The sequence below is a fragment of the Lampetra fluviatilis genome, chromosome 19, assembly GCF_964198595.1.
Source record: "Lampetra fluviatilis chromosome 19, kcLamFluv1.1, whole genome shotgun sequence".
Classification (NCBI taxonomy): domain Eukaryota; kingdom Metazoa; phylum Chordata; class Hyperoartia; order Petromyzontiformes; family Petromyzontidae; genus Lampetra; species Lampetra fluviatilis.
The window spans coordinates 9,238,508-9,258,065 of NC_136293.1; the positions used below are offsets into that span (position 1 = coordinate 9,238,508).

Genomic DNA, 19,558 nt, shown 5'->3' on the forward strand with positions numbered 1-19,558 from the left:
CGATAATAATGTGTCTACATTGGCCTTCAAATTAGTTAGTATGGCGGTGGACTTTCTGTTTGCTTAAACACGTTAATATTGTTAATCCTTGATCGTTTCTGCGCGGATTAAATATCGGCCGAACTATAGGATTCGGGGGGGGGGGTCAAGCGAACGTACGCAGGTGGGTGGGGGTGTAAAAAGTCTGCTTGCGTACAGGGAGGGGGGAGGGGTCAAGTTTTGAGAGATTTTTGCGTACCTACTAAATGGATGGCCCCTAAGCCACTTCGCTTGAGCTATCATTTGTGGCCAGAAAATCGCTTCTGAAAAAGAGCTGTGCGGCTCAGGTGAGACTTGCCCGGTAAGATTAAGAAGAAATACAGAATAGCTTCGAGTTACACGCACGGGTCTGTCCCCCGCCCTCCTGCAGAGCGAGGTCGCTCGCTCATCTCTCCTGGTGTTTGAGCTTCGTCATGTCGTACGTGTGGCTTTCCCTCGGTCCTCTTTCGTTCCCTCCCGTCCGCAAGCGTTCCTCAAAGAGATGTTGCTTGTCATGCCTCCTAATTGTGAGCAGCCCCCTTGCGACGGAAGAGTCAAAAAACGAATCGCCTCCCCCGATATACCCGGGGCCGCCAACGCCGTCATCCCATCTCGTTCATTGCATTGCCCGGTAAAATGACGCGTGCGGCTTAAGACGAATTAAATTCACCGCGTCGATATTTCATCGGATCATCGATCGGCGCGCGCGAGCAAGAGAACAGGCGACGTGGCCGTCACGAAGCAGCCGCCACCACCCCCCTCCTCCCCTCCCCCCCCCCCGTCGTGGAAAACGTTTCGGGCTCGACCCTCGAGGTCCCTCTGGTGGCACCGCACGGCGTCTGTCCAACTCTGCTCGTCGCCGCTCCGCTCCGGCGATGCTTTCCGCGATGACCAGCCATCGGGCGCCTTTTGCGAGTTGAGCGGAGGGTGAAATTTGCATGCGAATGTAGACGAGCGGGTGATCACGAAGAGGCGAAGCGTGGCCGGGGGGTCGCAAGGGACTGGAGTTGCTGTCGTAGGGTACGGCACGGATATCGCGCTCGTGCGTACGCACGTGTGTGTAGTGGGGAGCGGTGGTGTAGTGGTTAGCGCGCTGCGCTGCGAACCTGGCGAACCGGGTTCGATTCCCGCTCACGGCCAACACCAGTGACGATTATCTGAACCGGTTCTGGGCATCCCCTAGGTCGACTCAACCTCAAATGAGTACCTGGTGCGATGTGGAAATATTGCCACTGGGGAGACAAAGGCGGTCGGGCGTGGTGCTGGCCACCCACCCCCTCGTGTGCCGTACCGGCCTTCATAGGTGCTCGCTAACAGCACTTTCCCCAACAGTCTGTTAAGGCTATATAAGTGATCTTTGTCTTTTCGTGCATAACGGTTAGTGCGCCACGCTATGAACCCGGCAACCCAGGTTCGATTCCCGCTCACGGTCAATACCAGTGACGATTTTCTGTACCGGTCCTGGGCCTCCCCTTGGTCGACTCAGCCTCAATTTAGTGCCTGGTTGTGCTGCGTAAGCATCGCCACTGGGGAGACAAAGGTTGCCGGGCGTTCGTGGCACTGGCCACCCGCCGGCGCTCGTGTGCCACAAGTGCCGGCCTTCATAGGTCACTCCTCGCTAACAGCACTTGCCCCAAAAGTATGTTAGAGGCTACACGGGCAGACCTTTGTCTTTGTCCTTTGGCCCCGTTTGCAAATTATGGAGCCTGAAGGGTTGTGTGGGAGTTCGTGAAAACGAGCAGCCATTTGGGGGCCCTCTCACGCAGTAAATATTACATGCGCGGGTCCACCACATGCAAGCTACGCGTCGTATAATCACGTGCAACTGGGGCTAATTATGCTTCACAGGAGTCGGACGTCTTTATTCGCATTACTTAACTGGAGTTTTATGTCTCTATTCGGATTATCTACCGCATGTTCAAAGCCTTAGTGAATATATGTGTGTGTGTGTACGTGGGCCCACGTGTCCGGCACATACGTGGTACTAAAATATTGCCGCTTTGGTGGTCTTGCGCAGTAAATGTTGTGTATATTGTGTGTGTGTCCATGATTGTATCATGTAATTTTGATGTACAGCGCAGTGATTATGCCCCCGTTTATTTTATTGTGCAGCGGCAAATAATTACGGGCTGACTTTACAGCCGTATAAATTACGACGAGTGGAACGGCGGTGCAGTGGTTCGCGCTGAATGAACCGAGCTCAATTCCCGACCAACAGCCAACATCGGTGGCAAGCGATATCTAAATCAGTCCTGGCTCCCCCCACCCCACCAATCCACACTGACCACCGTGTGGTGAAGTATGGTCAAACATCCCCCTTGACCGATACTTGTCACTTTGTTTCTGCAATAACATTTTTGGAAAATATCTTTGAATGTCGCCGTGAACAGCCGCAGCGAAAGCATCGTCGCCTTGCCCGACTCTCCTTCGGTATTTCGGTCATTTTTATTCACAAAATCTCACGAATCAGATCGCACCTTCCATTTGCGCGGTTGACTATGTACGGTGCGAAAGAAGTGCAACATACGTACATGCATATCAGAGAATAAACGTATAAACTACAGACATCCTAAAACGACTGCGTGCATGTCCCCAAGAATTGATGTGCTTCCAGCGTTAAGGCGTCACAGCCCTGCAACTTAAAAACATAAAACATATTTTTTTTTACCAAGTAAGGTCCACTAAGCTACAATAGCTCTTTTTTATAAGCGACCTGGCCACAAATGATAGCTCAACGAAGTGGCTTATCATCACGTGGACATTTACATCAACCAAATACTCTCAACGCATGTTTCTAAATGTAGGGGGGGGGGGGGGGGGGAACCGGAGGACCCGGAGAAAAATTCACGCGACTATGGGGACAACATGCAGACTCCAAATATACAGCAGGCGTCAGGGTTGGGATCGAACCCACGACCTCCTGTATACTAGGCGAGGTAGTTAACATCTTACCACCATGGTGCCCTGCGGCCCTGATGTACTAGTTAGCACACTGAACAATACAGAGATCGCGACGTTCTTAATCCCCCCCCCACCCCAAGCAGCGGCATAACTGGATTCATCGCAGTCGATCGGCTGGTCACATGTGGTTGGACAGACAAAGTAGGGGGTATATATTTCGATTTAAAGCTTTCGTGACAGCAAGGATTCATCTTCTTGGTTCTTTCGGTAAAGTCACGTAGAATTGAAATAATAAAATAATAAAAATAAAACATAATAAAATAATTCTCACGACGTTTCGGCCACAACGCAAGCAGCCGTCCTCAGGTGGAGAACAGGTCTGTCGAGGAGACAGAGTCTGAATGACGGCTACTTGCGTTGTGGCCGAAACGTCGTGAGAATTATTTTATTATGTTTTATTTTTATTATTTTATTATTTCAATTCTACGTGACTTTACCGAAAGAACCAAGAAGATGAAAGTAGGGGGTGTTCTCCCACCTTCCAAGCCATCATTCCAGCGTGCGAGAGTCGGCCAACATACCCCCGAGAGCTCCCTCTAGCGGGAGGCAACGCTTGTCCCAGCAGTGGCGCGAGAGCGAGAAATTACCAGGGCTACCCCCTCTACCTTCTGATATCCACAGCGGGGGGCACCCAGTGACCGGCACGCGCATGTACCCCCCCCCCCCCCCGCACGTGGACAGAACCTGAAGCGCGTGGCGGAGGTGTGGATGGACGAATACGCCGAGTTCGTGTACCAGCGGCGGCCCGAGTACCGCCACCTGTCGGCCGGCGACCTCACCGCCCAGAAGGAGCTGCGGCGCCATCTGAACTGCCACTCCTTCAAGTGGTTCATGCAGGAGGTGGCGTGGGACCTGGCCCGCTTCTACCCGCCCGTCGAGCCGCCCGCAGCCGCCTGGGGAGAGGTGCCCGCGTCCGCGCAGCGCGAGACACTTTACGGCGCCTCTTTTGATAATTGTTTTTTTTACCCTTTTATCTGGCAACAAACACTTTTGGCGTCATCTGGTCCACCAACAGCGTGTGAGACTAGGCTCTAAGGAAAGCTGTCTTGGGTGTGGACCAATCAACTTCAAGGACAGTGCACATTATCAGAGTTATGTTTTTTGTTTGCATTATGACTGCAGGTATTGTGGTCTATGCAAACATGACTCCTTGTAAAAAAAAAGGTGTCAGTTTTGTTGCCAGATAAAAGGGTAAACAAACAATTATCATATTTTTTACTGGCAAATGAGGTTCCAATGGCGCCTCTTTTGTTCCCGCTCACTCGCGCACGACATGAGCCGCGCCCGGGGGGGGGGGCCCTGCGGGTCGAGAAGCGCCAGGTTTGTTTTTCCACTGCAGGAGCAAAGCCACGTAAATGTACTTATGTCCGTTTAACCTCTTTTGCACCGTACGTAGCCAACCCCGCTAATCGGAGGTGCGGGGTAAGGATGGCAAATTAAACACTTAAAGCAGCTCTCAAGAGGTGAGTTCTCAATCTCGAGTTGAAAGCGCTTAGCTCCAGTGGCTTCCTAATATCGGAGGGAAGCCGTGCCGAGTCGTGCTGCTGACGTCACACCGACATCACACCGGCGTCACACCGACGTCACACTGACATGAATGCTTCATTATCCCCACCGCCTCCGGCCCTGCTTTTGAACCCGAGCCAGATTCAGATGTCTTTGCGAGGCCAGCGTAGCACGCTATGCTAACCGGCTCGCCATGGCAAATAGCCAGCGGCAAATAGCCAGCGGGGCAATAGTGGCAGGTCGTAGAAGCGTCACCTGGCTGTCAGTTGCCTGAACACATTTTTATTTATACAGCATCTCAATGCAATAGCACTTCAGGATGCTCCACAACATAAAAAAAAAACATTTTGGGTGGGTGGGGGGAGAAGGGGATTGTGGTGCGGCAGGGCGGTGAAAGACGGAAGAGAGGAGGAAAAGGGAGCACCGTGACCCAACCCGGGATTAAGCAACCGGGGCCGAGCAGCAACAACGAGCCCTCGGTGCAGCCGGGGCAGCCAGGGCAGCTAGGGCAGCACCAATGAGTCCCACAGTTTCCACGGGGGGGGGGGGGGGCTCTTCACCAACGAGTCGCAAGCGGCCTCAAGCCATCGGTGGACAGTTCACTTAGTCCCTCCGCGTGGGATCGTCCGGTGTATAGTGAGCCGAGCGAATGTGAGGTGGAGTGAAACTAAATGAAAACTAAACTATTTATATGTTGCCAGGTGAGGCCCACTGAGCTGTGTAGATTTTTTTTCAGAAGAGACCTGGCCACAAATGATCGTTGAACGAGGTGGCTTATCATGTGGACATTTATAGCAGCCAAATACTCTGAGCGCACGTTTCTAAATGTGGATGGAAAAACCGGAGGATCCGGAGAAAGATCCACGTGACCAAGAGGAGAGAGAGACACGCAAACTCAAAATATACAGCAGGCGTCAGGGTAGGGTGTTCGAACCCACGACCTCCTGCGTACCAGGCGAGGTAGTTAACATCTCGCCACGATCTGTACATAGACACAGAGCGACTTCTGAAATAAAGCTGACATTTGGGCAGCGTGAGCTTACGAAAGAAAGATCATCCTTGACATTCTTTGACTGCCTCTCGGGTAGATGGTATGTCTACAACATGTATGCAATGTGTTTATAAACAAATAGGTGACATTAGAATGGTAATGATAGTAATTTGAAGGCCTTTGCCAAGTGACTGTTGGATGCAGGCCTCCCCCAATGTCAGAATTAGAATCAGAATATGTATTTATACTGGAGGAATCCAATTAGCTATACAGCTCTTTTTCACAGATGTCCAGTAGTGGCGATTGATGGACCATAATTCACCACACTGGTTAGAACGGGTTTTGTCAAGAAGAGTGAGGGATCATGGTCGGTTAAAAAATATCACCCGGCGGTGATGTTAGACGTGGATGGGAATCAAAAATTTGGGTCGTCGAATTTACAGCGCAGTGCGCAAATCACCGCGCCACCCTTCCAACCCAGTTTGTAAATACGTATTCATGAAAGCTTGATGATTACAAACCCAAATTACGCGTTGGGGAACACTCCACTTTTTTTTCCAGATCTAGTTTTTTTTTGCGTACAATTGTGGCAAATTAGCTGAAAATATTTTTTTTTACAAATCTCGGTGGAAAACTGCCCTTCTGCCATCCTCATAAATGGGTTTAATTTTTTTTTGGTAATTGATACATTTTACAAACCTGCTTTTTGTAACATTCGTGCAGCATATTAATGACGATTATTATGATTGCGCTGGCCTTAATAAGTTCACGTTGTTCTTTGACTGCGTGTGTCAATGAGTGGATCGCAGACAGAATACCAAATTAGCTACGCGAGCACAATTCAGCGTGGGCTCCATCGTGTGCACGTGCACGCGGGAGGATATATATGTGCGCTACAAACATGACCCCCTCCCACGCCCCGCACTGGAACATTAGTTTGGAAAAAATTAGATCGGACGCAGCGTAATTCCAAGGAAGGATTCGGTTCGCCACAGAAGTGACCAAAACGTTGCAATTAACCCCTTAAGGCACCTTGCATGTTGCATGGAGCTAAGAGTACGCGATGGGGATAGCGTTTCGGTACAAAAGGAGTTGCTTTCTTTTCATTATATAATTGTATTACAAGTGGTGTTTTGAAAAAAACATCCCCAGGAGTAGAGGTTGACACTGGCAACCTGACGGAGATAAATTAAATTGGAAGCGCAACTAAGCAAGGGGGTAAAAAAAAAACCTTCATGAAATTACCATGAATTCTTCTGTGCTCCTGCTTCGAGTGCAACAGTGTAAAGGTTAAGGCCTAGTTTTCATTAGGTGGCGCTTCTCAGGCCCATTAAGGAAGCTTTTCCAATTTTGTATATTTCCACGAGATTCTCCCTCAAACCGCGTCGTTATGCTAATCAGCTCCGTACCCTTCAGTCTGACGCAAAGAGAGTCCTAACAAGCTTAAAGCTGACTCCAAATTGACCTCAAACCTGCAATTTGCAGACAGCACACCTGCGCACATTCGGGTGCAATCTCATTTTGGTTCATCTGTTCTTTCCCGGGAGTAAATGCGAGGAGGTAAATCTTCCCCCACTCATGTTGCTGCACGTACGTGTGGGAGTGGCATTGAATGGTACACATGGAGCTTGAGCCATGGACTTGCCCTTGGACAGGGAAATTAAAACTACGGTCGAATAATCTCCATCAAGCTGCACGGCATAGAGGGAAAGCCCTCATCCAGCAGTGGATGAACACAGCAGGCTGTGCTTGTCAGGAAGTCCCTCCACGTGCACTGATGTCTACTGCACATCGATTTGTCCGGCGCAGATCAGAAACTCGGCAGCCAACCTGTGCATCGACGGAAAGCACGGGGGGACTGGCACGGAGCTGCGTCTTGACACGTGTGTGAAGGACGGCTCGGAGCGCACCTGGTCGCACGAGCAGGTAAGGGAACGTCGCCCGGACACCGTGGGACCGACCTCCTACGAGCCAGGTGCAAAACCGGGCGCAGCCATTATTGTTCCTTCCTTCAATTACTTCTAACTCCTTACCTCGGCGTGTATAGGATATGTTGCCAAAATATTCTTAGACTTTTTCGGTAAAGTCACGTAGGTAAAAAATGTACATTTATAAAAGTAAAATAAAATAAAAAATCACGGCGTTTCGGAGGCAACACAAGCCTCAGTCTTCAGGTGGAACCATCACAGCACGATAGCTACTTGATACAGCTACGTATGGTGTGAAATAATTTAATCGTACATACATACAACAAATATAAATGTTTTCAATAAATTCAAATCGTTGAATGTCATCCACAAAATTCATTATTATTATTATTTGTTTCGCACATGTTTAGACATCCAATAACATAACCAGGAGTGTAGGTTATGTAGGTACAGGTAAAACCCATTGGATGATAAATGCTAATTTTAGATGGGGGCACCATAGCAACCTGGTTACAGCATAAGAAACATTAATAAAACAAACCACAAACAACTGTACACGGTCAAGTTTCTGAATGGCAAGATCATGCATCAACTTGAGTGGAATGCGTAAGACATTATACACACTCTCTGGTTCTTTCGGTAAAGTCACATAAAAATAAAATAAATTAAATAATAAAGTACGACGTTTCGATAGCAACACAAGAAACCGTCATCAGGTAGAACTCAATTTGAGAGAGAGAGACAAAACACAGAGACACACAGACAGACACACAAGCAGAGAGAGACAACACAGAGACACAGAGAGAGGCACACAACATAAACACACAGAGACCCAATGCCTCTGTGTCAAATCAAGTTTGACATTATATCCAGTTGATATTAGAGGCCCAGGGCAGCCTAACTGGCAGCAAGCAGTCGTTAAAAATAACTGGAAAGAAAATGAAACACCACGAGTACACCAAAACACAAGAAAAGTTTTCAAAGCGCCGAACGTTTGTGGTAGAGGTCCCTAAATCTCGCTCAACTCGAGGGAAGTTCCATCGGCCGGAACGCCCGTTTCCTGGAGAGCCTCACACGTAAATGCCAACCGTTTGATAACAACAAGAGCGGACATTTTCAGATTAAGATTTAGTGCCACCGCCTCCCGCCCAATTCTTGGTAAATTTACACACCGGTGACAAGGCGTCCTTCATGCTCAACCGCCCGGTTTCCCAAAAAACAAATCACGCGGAATGCGTGGCATACATTTCATCGTCGCGGCTACCGCTCGTCCGTGCATTTGCATCCAAAGTTGTATTTATTATCGCCGGTCGCGTGCCGCCACCGCCGCCGCCGCCTCCTCCCCCCCCCCTCCCTCCTCCCCCGCTGCCCGTGGGCCGCTCTTTGCATCCCCCACAGGTGTTCACGTTCGGCTGGAGGGAGGACGTCCGCCCGGGCGACCCGCTGCACACGCGCAAGTTCTGCCTGGACGCGGTGTCGCACTCGGGCCCGGTCACGCTCTACGACTGCCACGGCATGAAGGGGAACCAGCTGTGGCGATACCGCCCCGTGAGCCGCTCACACGCTATGACGCGCTAGCCCGCCGGCGACCGCCATCCGCTCGCACCCACGGCACGGAAACGGTGGAAACGAATGTTGGTTCTCCCTCAAATATTTTTTGTCGAAAATATTTGCTCGCTCCCCCCCCCCCTCCCCTCCCCACGAACAAATATTTGGTGAATATTGGAATTTTTTTTCCAGCCAGCAAACATTTGTCCGTCCATCCCGCTCCCCACCCTCCCTCTCCCCCACTTAAGCAGGGTAGAGCCTGGTTACTGCTTCGGTAACACCCCCCAGGACTTACACAGTGTTGTAGTTGTGGAGCTGCGGTGTGGCCAGGAGAATGGCAGTGTTGCGTGTCACCCCCTCGTTTGCATTGCTTATCTCCGGGCACTCCGTTCCCTTCGCACTTTCGAGCCAAATGCTCACCAACGGATATTGGCCAAACGTCCCAATCCGGCAGGACCCTCCTGAGACCGACTAATTTTTCTACCGGCCACGGCGCTGTCGTTTTACAATGGCATAAAAACGAACGAGTGGCAATTTCCAACCCCCCGTGAGATCACGACGCGTTCCAAATGTCTCGTGTAAGCACTAATAAAACTCGGCATCTTAACGGGGCCCCCAGACCCGCGCTTAAATCGCGGGTCTGCCCCGTGAGCACATCGCGTTTGCATCTCAACCGTCGCTCTCCTTCCGCTGCCTCCCCTTCCCTCCTCTCGCTCGCTGCCCTCCAGGACAAAACCCTCTATCATCCGGTCAGCAACAGCTGCGTGGACTTCCACCAGGCAGAGAAGAAGATCTTCATGAACACGTGCGACGGAGACTCGCTCACACAGCGGTGGCTCTTCGAGAACGTCAACGCCACCGTCCTGGCCAAGTTCAACAGCAGCTAGCACCCCTTCTGCCGCCCGTCCGTTCCCCTCCCTCCCACCGCCACGCCCGCAAGTGTCTCGCTCCTTTCCTGACTCGAGAGTGGAGTGCTGACAGAAGATTGGGAAGGGGGGGGGCAGCCGCACGGACTTCAGCGGCGCTGCGTGCGCTCGCCCGTGGCGTTGAGCGCTGTCTCTCCCCATCCCCTCACCCCCCTCTCCTCTTCCCCCACCCCTTCCCCCCCCCCCCCGCGCGCATCTCTGGGCGCCTGTACGTCCGAACGGGCCGTTCTGACGACCGCGTGCTTTTTTTTGGAACGTGCGAGCACACGTGCATGCAACAAGCACGCACGCGCGCACGCACGCACACACACAAAGAACTCTCTGTTTAGCCTTATAGACTTTTGGGGAAAGTGCTGCGAGTGACCGCTTATTGTGAGGGAAGTGAAATACAGTTCGGGATGTAACATAATTCACGTGCTAACGATCACAGTGACCCAGGTTTGATTGTTCGCCATGATGCACAACATGTGTGGCAATTCTGTAACTGAATCTGACCGATTGTGGACTTCCCTAAGGTCAACTCAGCCTAAAATGTGTACCTGGCGCAGTGTGGTCAACATTAGTGCCGGTGAAGGCAGACGGATATACATGGTGTTGGCCCTACCAGCCACTCGCGCACTTGCACACACAAAGACATGGGCACACACAAAGACAAAGACACATTCATACACGAACATATGGACAAGAGCGCTCAGGCACACACACGCGCCATGCACGCGCACACGCGCACACGCGCGCGCGCGCGCGCGCGCTGGAACACAGCCCACCCCGTTCGAATGCCGCGCTGCAGAATTGTAAAAAACAAAAAAAATCTCGTGGAAACGGACGGACGGAGCAAACTAAACGTCAGGAGGAGTGGCCTCTCTGAGTGGGTGAAGATCTGGCGAGGCTCAAGACGACCACCGTTGAAGTGCGAAGGATTTGTATTCACGACGAGTCTGCTCTTGTGTTGATGCCTGTGGGGCAGTTCGGGCTGGCACGTCCAAAAGTGTGCGTCCGTGCGTTGCGTGCGTGTGTGCGCGCGTGCGCGCGTGCGCGCGTGTGCGTACATTTTTGGTGGCATAAATCAAAAAGTGTGCAGAGTCCTGGCTTGTGTCGGTCACTGCAGGAAACTAGCACATCAAGCAAATCGTTTCACTCAGGAACTTCATTCTCCATCGCACGTTGGCAATAAAGAATAGGCTTTACCCTTTTCCGGAAATAATTACAGGAGGTGTTAAGCTGTTCAAACACCAAATAGGCACACAATGCAAGGCATCAGGTCGGCATTCAGCACACACGCTTGTGGTAAAATATGCAAACAAACATGCTCTATTTGGAATTTGAACATCTGAACAGCTGTATTATTGCTGGGGAGGGTAAAGCCTCTTCTTTTTTTTCATAATTTTGATACCGGCAAAAAGAAAATTGTCCCGTAGATATTTATTTTAGCTTTTGCAATGTAGAACATCTGGCAGTTTTAAATCTCTTGATCGGCAGAAACGATTAACAACCTACAGAAGCGTCGTACAGGGGGGTGGGGGGGGGGTCACGCTGCTGAGAGACGGACGGAACGAGGGGTGCGATTGTTCGCCGCACGTCGCAGCTTTGTAAAAGTTGCAGGTTTTTCCCGACGGGAGGACGCGGTCCTGCGCGTTGATCCAACACGAAGGAAAAATGCCACTCCCAACGGGGGTTGTCTGTCGTCGTAATACCGTTGTCATTCGGCGATGAGGTGTGGAGATGTGTTTGCAGCAGGACGTCGGTCGAAAAAATTGTCGCTCAAGTTTGACCGTGAGCAGACTTCGCTCCGTCGATTTCGGGGGGTATTTTTGCTTTTTTTTCAGGTTCTTCTTTCTTTCTGAATGCAAATCGAGACAAATTAACAAACAAACGAACGCCGGTTTGTTTGTTTTATTTGAGTTTCAACCTTGTGGGGTAAATTATAGTTTCGCCCAATTTGTGGCACTTTTTCATGTTTGGTGCAATAATGGCTTATTGGTATAGAATGTTAAAAATGTAATGACATTGCCCCCCCCTCCTCTCCACCCCCTTCTTGATTCACTGCTGATCTTACTGAACGTACAATGGCCTGGGTTTATTGTTGTGGTCCAAAACAAAATAAAAATTTACAGTTTTTTCAAGTGAAAGTTGCGAGGAAGGTGATCTCAATACTCTGGTAGAGATGGAGCAAATCTAACCTTCCCGATATTTGCAAAATGTTCATGAACCTTTCGATTTAAAGCTTTCGTGACTGCAGGGATTCATCTTCTTGGTTCTTTCGGTAAAGTCACGTGACTTTACCGAAAGAACCAAGAAGATGAACCCTTTAACCTGCCGACAGATATCACTGTCTTAAAACGTAACTTTTACAATTTAGTTTCGTAATAATAATACAAATGCGTTCAACCAGCAGTTGATGGCGAATGTCTGATGATGTTTGTGATGCAGTGTAGCGGTGAGGTTCTTTGGCCTCGTGTACGATATTGACGCAGCACCTTTCCTGTAACAGCTCCATGAAGAATAGTTTTGGTTTTCCTCGCGGTTGCATGTAGACTCGACGGCTCTATGGACTATCTCTCCTGGACTCACGTGAATGGGCAGATGCACAACCTACACCGCTGCTCAAGGGTTTGTGTGTTTTGGGGTTTTTGCGGTTGGACTTCACGGATCTTCGACGTGTTCCCGGGAGCCGGAAAGCTCTTGGCACGGGGAGCGAACCGTCGGACATCACGCCGAACTACAACCCGGAAAGCACATCGGGCAGCAGAAACGACTTAGGAAACAGCGGCTTCACTCTGACGAATCGCCACATGCCTACAATCCTGTGATTAAAAAAAAACATGACTTACAGTGTAGCTGCAAAATAAAACAAGTTTTCTATTGTACGCGTGTACATATGAATACTGTATATACATACACGTGTGTACATACGATAATGCCAGATTTCCTAAATCGTTTGATTTTGTAATGTCACCCAGTGTGTGTTTTTTTGGGGGGGTTGGTTGTTTTTTTCTTCTATTCGCCCTCTTGTGTACAGTGTCCGCTCGCGAAACTTTCATCATTGCCTCTCAAATCGGGCTGCCGCAACACGGGGACCCGACGATATATCGTGCGACTCACGATATATCGTGCGACCCACGATATGTCGTAGTTGTACCATTTGCAAAAAAAAAACATCGTCACGGGACGATAACTGCGTCTCATGATTCACGTTCTTTTTTCCCCCATTTCCTGTCCAAATATTTCTCAAATAACGATAGTTTAAAAAGTAGTTAAAGTAAAAACAAAGCTATTACTCATTAAATAATTTGATGGAGTAGTTGGCAGAATGGCGATTATAAGATGTCATCATTTTCTGACGACCTTTGAGCACCGTCTATTGTAAAGGTGCAGTGTTTAGAAGTGTTGAGATAATTGCAGTGGGATATCTTTTCAGCACTGGTCTTGCACTTTAAAGTACATCAAAGCACAACAACCATATGACGAGAATGTGAAACGCAAATTACGAGGCTACGAATAAACTGATATTGCGCTAATGGACTTATCTTGAAATGGGAATAGCCGATCGGATATCACGAACGAATCATATCGCGGCAGTCCTAGCCTCAATAAGCGCGCGGGTACAGAGCTTGCTTGCTAAGTGATCACTGCGGTGGTGAATTCCAGCTTGCTTGCAGCCTCTTGAACACACTTGCGCGAAATGTTTATGGAGCCTCCTGCACTTCTCCACTTCAAAGCACCGAATAAAATTGCCCCGACACAAATTGGCGGGTCTGTATTGCAGCGGCAAATCACTGCAGGGCCATGGTTTCGGGTGTCATGGTCACGAAATGAAGAACCTATTCAGAACTGTCGCAGAACAGCGCGCCTCCCCGTTATAGAACGGGTCCGCAGAAGAAAATATCAGAGAACTGCTTCTGAAATCTCTTCAAGTGACCTCTAATCCACACGAGGGAGCAGCATTGTCTCACCTCGCTCTGGCAGACAAACTGAACGTTTGAATTTCTCGACTGGAATTTAACCGAATTAGCTGCAGGACCAAATTCAATGTTATGGGTTTTTTTGTGCAGTCATTCGTGGACCGGGCCACACTGGATTCGTATCAAGGATCACAGTGGTGCCGAATCAGCACTGATATTTGAGGCACCCGGCCACAGCAGGATTCGGCTGAAACGGTGAAAACCTTTTTGCTGGAATGAATAAGCATCAATGATTAATTCATTCATTCATGCTGTCTCCGCTGGTGTGCCTGGTGGTTTGCGCGTCCATCTATTGCACATCTGGCATCACACCTGGGCTCACTTTGGGGGAGGGAAAAGTCCTGCCAAGGGAGTTGCTTTTTTATTTTACGCATCTTTAGCAATTCCTTTTCAGGTGTCAAAAAAACCCCCCACCACATTTGAGATGCCGAATGGAAACGCGGATGTAGCGCTTGTTATTAGAGTGTTCTTACGAGGGATTCTTATTTATGTCTCTGCTACAGGAATGTAGAGGCGGCAATAACCAATAGGCGACAGTTTAAAGCCCCCGTCAGCCACTTGTCGGCAGACTCCAAGATCGAGTGGCTGTTATGTTCGACATGAAACAACGAGTGTCGGCCCGTACCTATTTTTGTCCTCGTTTTTGCTGTTAATTTACCTTCGTTAGTGCGCTCGCTTCAGCTCCGCCGGCAGTTGCTGCTTGGCTTCGCATAAATTCTCAGAAACTGCTCCGAGCACCGACTGAATTGTAAGTTCAGGCTGCCTGCCGCCAGCAATACCAAACAACACCGCGCAACTGGAAACCAACCGCAAGTGGAAAATTCTGTGTTTGGCGACGGTTCCCCCCGTCAGCATTTGGAAGCAGCCTTAACTACGGTGGGAAGGCGAGTGCCCCGAAAAAAAACACATTTATTTCCTGATGACTTTTTTTATATATTAAGAGAGAAGTGGTTGCAATCGGCAACCTGAGCCGAAGCTGCGGGATGTGTGCGCCGTGACGGCGTGGCGTCGTGCATGGCGTGCGTCGGACAGTTATTACTTCAATTAATCTAAAATAATGTCCCGTGGGGCTGGCCGTGTGTGTCGATTGGCAGCAACAGCAACCATTGTACATTCGACGATGTTGTGCTTTGTCCTCCACTGGGTTTTTTTTCATAATCAAAACACATTAACGCTTTAAACATGATTTTAGAGGGATAAAAAAGGGGGTAACATTCTGATGTTTTATAAATGGGAGTAATTTAATTTTAGTTTACATGTAAGGTTCATATGGTGGCTCCTTTCTTGGAATTTCACAAAACACTTGATGTTTTATTTTATCGGTAGAGATGGGTGCGGAATTGATCAACTTGATTTTAATAAAGGTTCAAAGATTTTTTTTTTCCAACAAAACTTGCGTTGTCCGTCATTCTTCGTCTTTCGTATGGCATTGTGAAAAGCAACAGTTTATATTTTTTCTTAATGATCGTCATAAATGAAAGCAAAGGTTCCTCATCCAGTCCAATGATGTGGTTGACGCAGTGTGGATTTCAGCAATACTGCCAGGATGTGCATGGATGGAGCATTCATCGGTGATGTGCTTGATGGTTTGGACTTCTCCACAGTCGCAGTTGGGCGATTCCTTGATCTTCCATTTATGGAACGTGTACGCACATCTGCCGTGTTGTGTTCAAGCGTGGTTCAGCGTGGTCCACGGTCGTCGCAGAAGAGAGAATCCCGGTACTTCCACCGTCGGATCGTGAATGATGCTTTTGTTTGCCACGTCCATGATTTAGACCACCGTCATTCACGAGTGCGTGTGTCTGTGTGTATGTCCTTGCGGGGACCAATAACAGTAACGAATTGCTATACTGGTCCTAGGCGTCTCCTAGGTTGACTCAGCCTTCAATGTGAACCTGGTGTGGTGTGTAGCCATAAGCGCTGGGGAGACAAAGGCAGCCGGGATGGTTCTAGCCACACCATCCTCTCGTGCCGTTCCGGCCTTCATGGGTGCTCGCTAACAGCACCTGTCCCAACAGTCTGTTGAGGACTATATGGGGGGGGGGGGGGTCTTTGTGTTTGCGGAATTGTGTGAGAAGCAGTGGCACCGTGGTTCGTGAACTCTCCACGATTTAGACATTCTGGGTTAAATTCCACATCGTGGATAACACGAGCGACAAATCTACAAAGTTTAATATAATGCCCTTCATCCTCGCAGAGTTCTGGATCCCTGTTTTGTCAGAGGGCCCTGCATTGGGATATTTGACCAATTTTCATAATATACTGTTTGGAACATGGGAGGAAATCTCAGTACCTGCAGAAAACCCACAAGTGAGGGGGTGACACGGCTCCGCACAGATTGATTCACCCCATTGCTCTATTGCCATCTGCTGGGCATCACACGGGCCAAGCTCACCACACAAATATTCCCAGGAAGTCTCCCACCCAAGTACTAAGCAGGCTTAACTCTGCTTAACTTTCAAGAACTTAGCTTCAGAGAACATGCAGGGTGAGTTGGTCGCCAAGTACCTGTCCTGGTCCTAGCCCAATTTAACTGTACCCTAAATCTGTATCTTTTGCTGCCACTCCATTATTAGTATCGGCCACGAGAATATGTATATACCTCGTGTCTCACACAACGCAGGACGAGTGGATTTTCCAAGTAACCCCCAGATAACTGTAATCTCATTATAACGTCGCACGAACTGATGTAAGACTAAGATTGTAACATTGCACCCATTCATCGATGAACGTTGACTCAAACTCAGGATGCATGCATTGAATTGGGAGTGTACAGGTCATTGTTTTTAAAATTTGCGAAGATTGTTGTGTGATGCATTAAACATGATTCCTGCCTGGACGAGACACCACTACCATCACAATGTAATATATATATAATCCCGACCCTGAATCACAATCTGGGGGTGGTACCCGGAGGTAGGGGTGCATGAGAGTCTAGATCAAGAGTTGGCAAACTCTTGAGTCATTTATCCATGTTTGCCAATGAATTCACAAAGCAGGTGTATACACAGGTAATTGAAGAGAGAGAGAGAGCGCGAGCGAGCGAGGGGGAGCACTTAATTACACGCGAGAAATGCAACAGAAAAAGCACTCCAGTAAATTTACTGGCTTGGCCAGAACCGCTCTGATGGATTTGCAAACTTCAGCTGAATCTCAGCCAAGTCCTTAGTTCAAATCTGCACGCCAGGCGGAGGGCACAATGTGCCAGTATCCCCAAGCTATGTGTTGGCATTTGGTTGGTGCTCATTTGTATTATTGGTCTTGAGCTGATGTGAAAATCCCACATTCCTATGACAGAATCCAGTTCGTAACAATAGTTTCAGCTTGTGTCGCGCATAGTACCACAGGCAAGCAGGAAGGCAGCCGCGTGATGAGCCGGCATCAACAATGGCTCAAGCTCTGCGGTCCTCGATATATTATATATCATAAATAAACCTAAACCTATCAGCATCAACACCAGCAAACGGCACGACACAAATCCCATCGAGCAGACGAGCAAGCAGCTCTTGCCCACAGTGCGGCCGACGCTTCCGCTCAAGGACTGGGCTCTCATCCCACCAGCGCGCCAGGAGCATGCCACTTCAATCGCTGTTCTTCGCAGTCATCATCGTTCGCGAGGGACAGCCGAAGAGAGATACGTGGGGGGAGTAGGGCCGGATTAAGATTTTGTAAGTCCCTGGGCTACAGGTACAGCGAGGCCCCCAGTAATATTTTCAAAAGGAAAAAAAGTTAAAGAAAATTTTAATTTATTTTTACAAGGCTAACAACAAATAAAATTCGGCATTCACAAATGAAATAACTTTTCACTTCATCTCTGGAGGCCCTCCAACTAGCGGAGGCCCCTGGGCTGCAGCCGCCAAAGCCCCGTGCCTTAATCCGGCCCTGGGGGGGGGGGGACTGTGGAGGAACTGACTCTATCCCACACGGACAGAACAGGCGGAATCCACATTCTTTTTTCATAATAAACGTTTTTGGGTTAGATCGCGTTATATATGAATGTGTCGTAACCCTCCACCACCCGACACGGCCAATCAGCAAAAAAGAGTCACGTTGACAAAAGACAAATAGTTCACTACTTTAGCCCACCGGTGTGTTTAAGAGTGAATCCACAACATTTACAGTTTTTGAGTGTTGATGTGGATTCACTCTTCAACACACCGGTGGGCTGAAGTAGTGAACTATTTGTCTTTTGTCAACGTGACACCTTTGTGCTGATTGGCCGTGTCGGGTGGTGGAGGGTTACGACACATTTATAAATAACGCGATCTAACCCAAAAACTTTATTATGAATAATATTGGTCGCGAAAGCCTACGTGTTAAACTCAAATTTTTTTGCTGTCCCGCCTTCTCCTGGGCGAGCCACAACCGCCTGGCTCCAATGGAAAACACTTTTCTGTAAATTTCGATTTAAGGGCTTTCGTGACTGCAGGGATTCATCTTCTTGGTTCTTTCGGTAAAGTCACGTAGAAGGGAAATAATAAAATAATAATAATAAAACATAATAAAATAATTCTCACGACGTTTCGGCCACAACGCAAGCAGCCGTCCTCAGGTGAATAACAGGTCTGTCGGAAAGACAGCGTCTGAATGGGCACCACCAGGCTTGGCAGCGTATATTTAAGCTGGGTTGGAGGGGGGAAGGGGCGCCTTGACCAAGGAATTTGCATATCAAGAGGAATTTAGCATATTTATGGGAAATGCAGATATGGGATTAGTCACTACTTGTGGAATGCGTAGGAGGTGGGGGGGGGGTTCAAAGTCATATTATGCCCGTGCATTATGCAGTATGCAGGATCTTCACCTGAGGACGGCTGCTTGCGTTGTGGCCGAAACGTCGTGAGAATGATTTTATTATGTTTTATTTTTATTATTTTATTATTTCCCTTCTACGTGACTTTACCGAAAGAAACAAGAAGACACTTTTCTGTAGTTTCCTCCGAGGTTGACGGTCGCCTCCTTATCACTCCTCTATCGCTCCTCGCTCGTGGCTACTGTTTCCATGGACTTCCATTCCACTGGTTCTGATTCTTTCATCTCACTGCTCTCGACTCTGGAATGCCCTCCTTCGCCCGTCCCTCATCTCACGATTCTTAGAACATTGCTTCAATTCGACAGACGTATGAACTCTTTCCCATTACAGCGGTGGTTCTTCATTTTAAGGCCCGCTAGCCACTGGCGGCCCCTAGTGGCCTTTAGTGCGGCCCCCAACAATACACAAATGTGAAAACAACCGCCATCATCATCATCGTGTTGCTGTCAAGCCCCCAATGATTTCAAATGTGTGGCGGCCCTCACACCGATGATGTCGTATCGGCGAAAGTGGCCCCCTCTGAAAATTAGTGAAGAACACTATTACACCTTCGATAGTGCTGTTTGTTACTGGCCGCTTGGACCCTGTGCTCAGAAACTATGATTTGTTTTTTAAAGTACATTTCTTTAATACAGCGATGTGACCTTGACTTGGAGTTGAACTTGTTTCCTCGAGGTCACGAGCCACCCTGTCTAAGCCATCCCAGGCATATAATTTACGCCCTCTTTAATACGGCGAGGCACGCGTTAATTGCAGTTGCCGATTGGATTGCAATAGCGATTAGTATTGCAGTGCAACAGGTTTCAACATATCACGGTGAGGCGTGTGATCGTGGGAGTGGAGTGTGTGCAATTGTGTGGGGAGCGGTCGTGTAGTGGTTAGCACGCTGTTCTACGAACCAGGTGACC

At 48.9% G+C, this 19,558-nt stretch overlaps 1 protein-coding gene across 3 annotated transcripts in view; it reads left to right on the top strand.

Annotated features, from left to right (window-relative positions):
• The window catches only part of GALNTL6 (polypeptide N-acetylgalactosaminyltransferase like 6), a 259,772-nt gene extending 244,546 nt beyond the window's left edge, over nucleotides 1-15,226 (top strand). For all 3 annotated transcript variants that reach the window (XM_078864976.1, XM_078864979.1, XM_078864978.1), the window contains exons 9-12: nucleotides 3,661-3,882; nucleotides 7,286-7,402; nucleotides 8,803-8,952; nucleotides 9,681-15,226. In XM_078864976.1, coding sequence (XP_078721102.1) covers nucleotides 3,661-3,882; nucleotides 7,286-7,402; nucleotides 8,803-8,952; nucleotides 9,681-9,839 — 648 coding nt within the window. In that variant the 3' untranslated portion in view covers nucleotides 9,840-15,226. The remainder of the gene's footprint in view (nucleotides 1-3,660; nucleotides 3,883-7,285; nucleotides 7,403-8,802; nucleotides 8,953-9,680) is intronic.
• The last annotated feature ends 4,332 nt before the right edge of the window (nucleotides 15,227-19,558 follow it).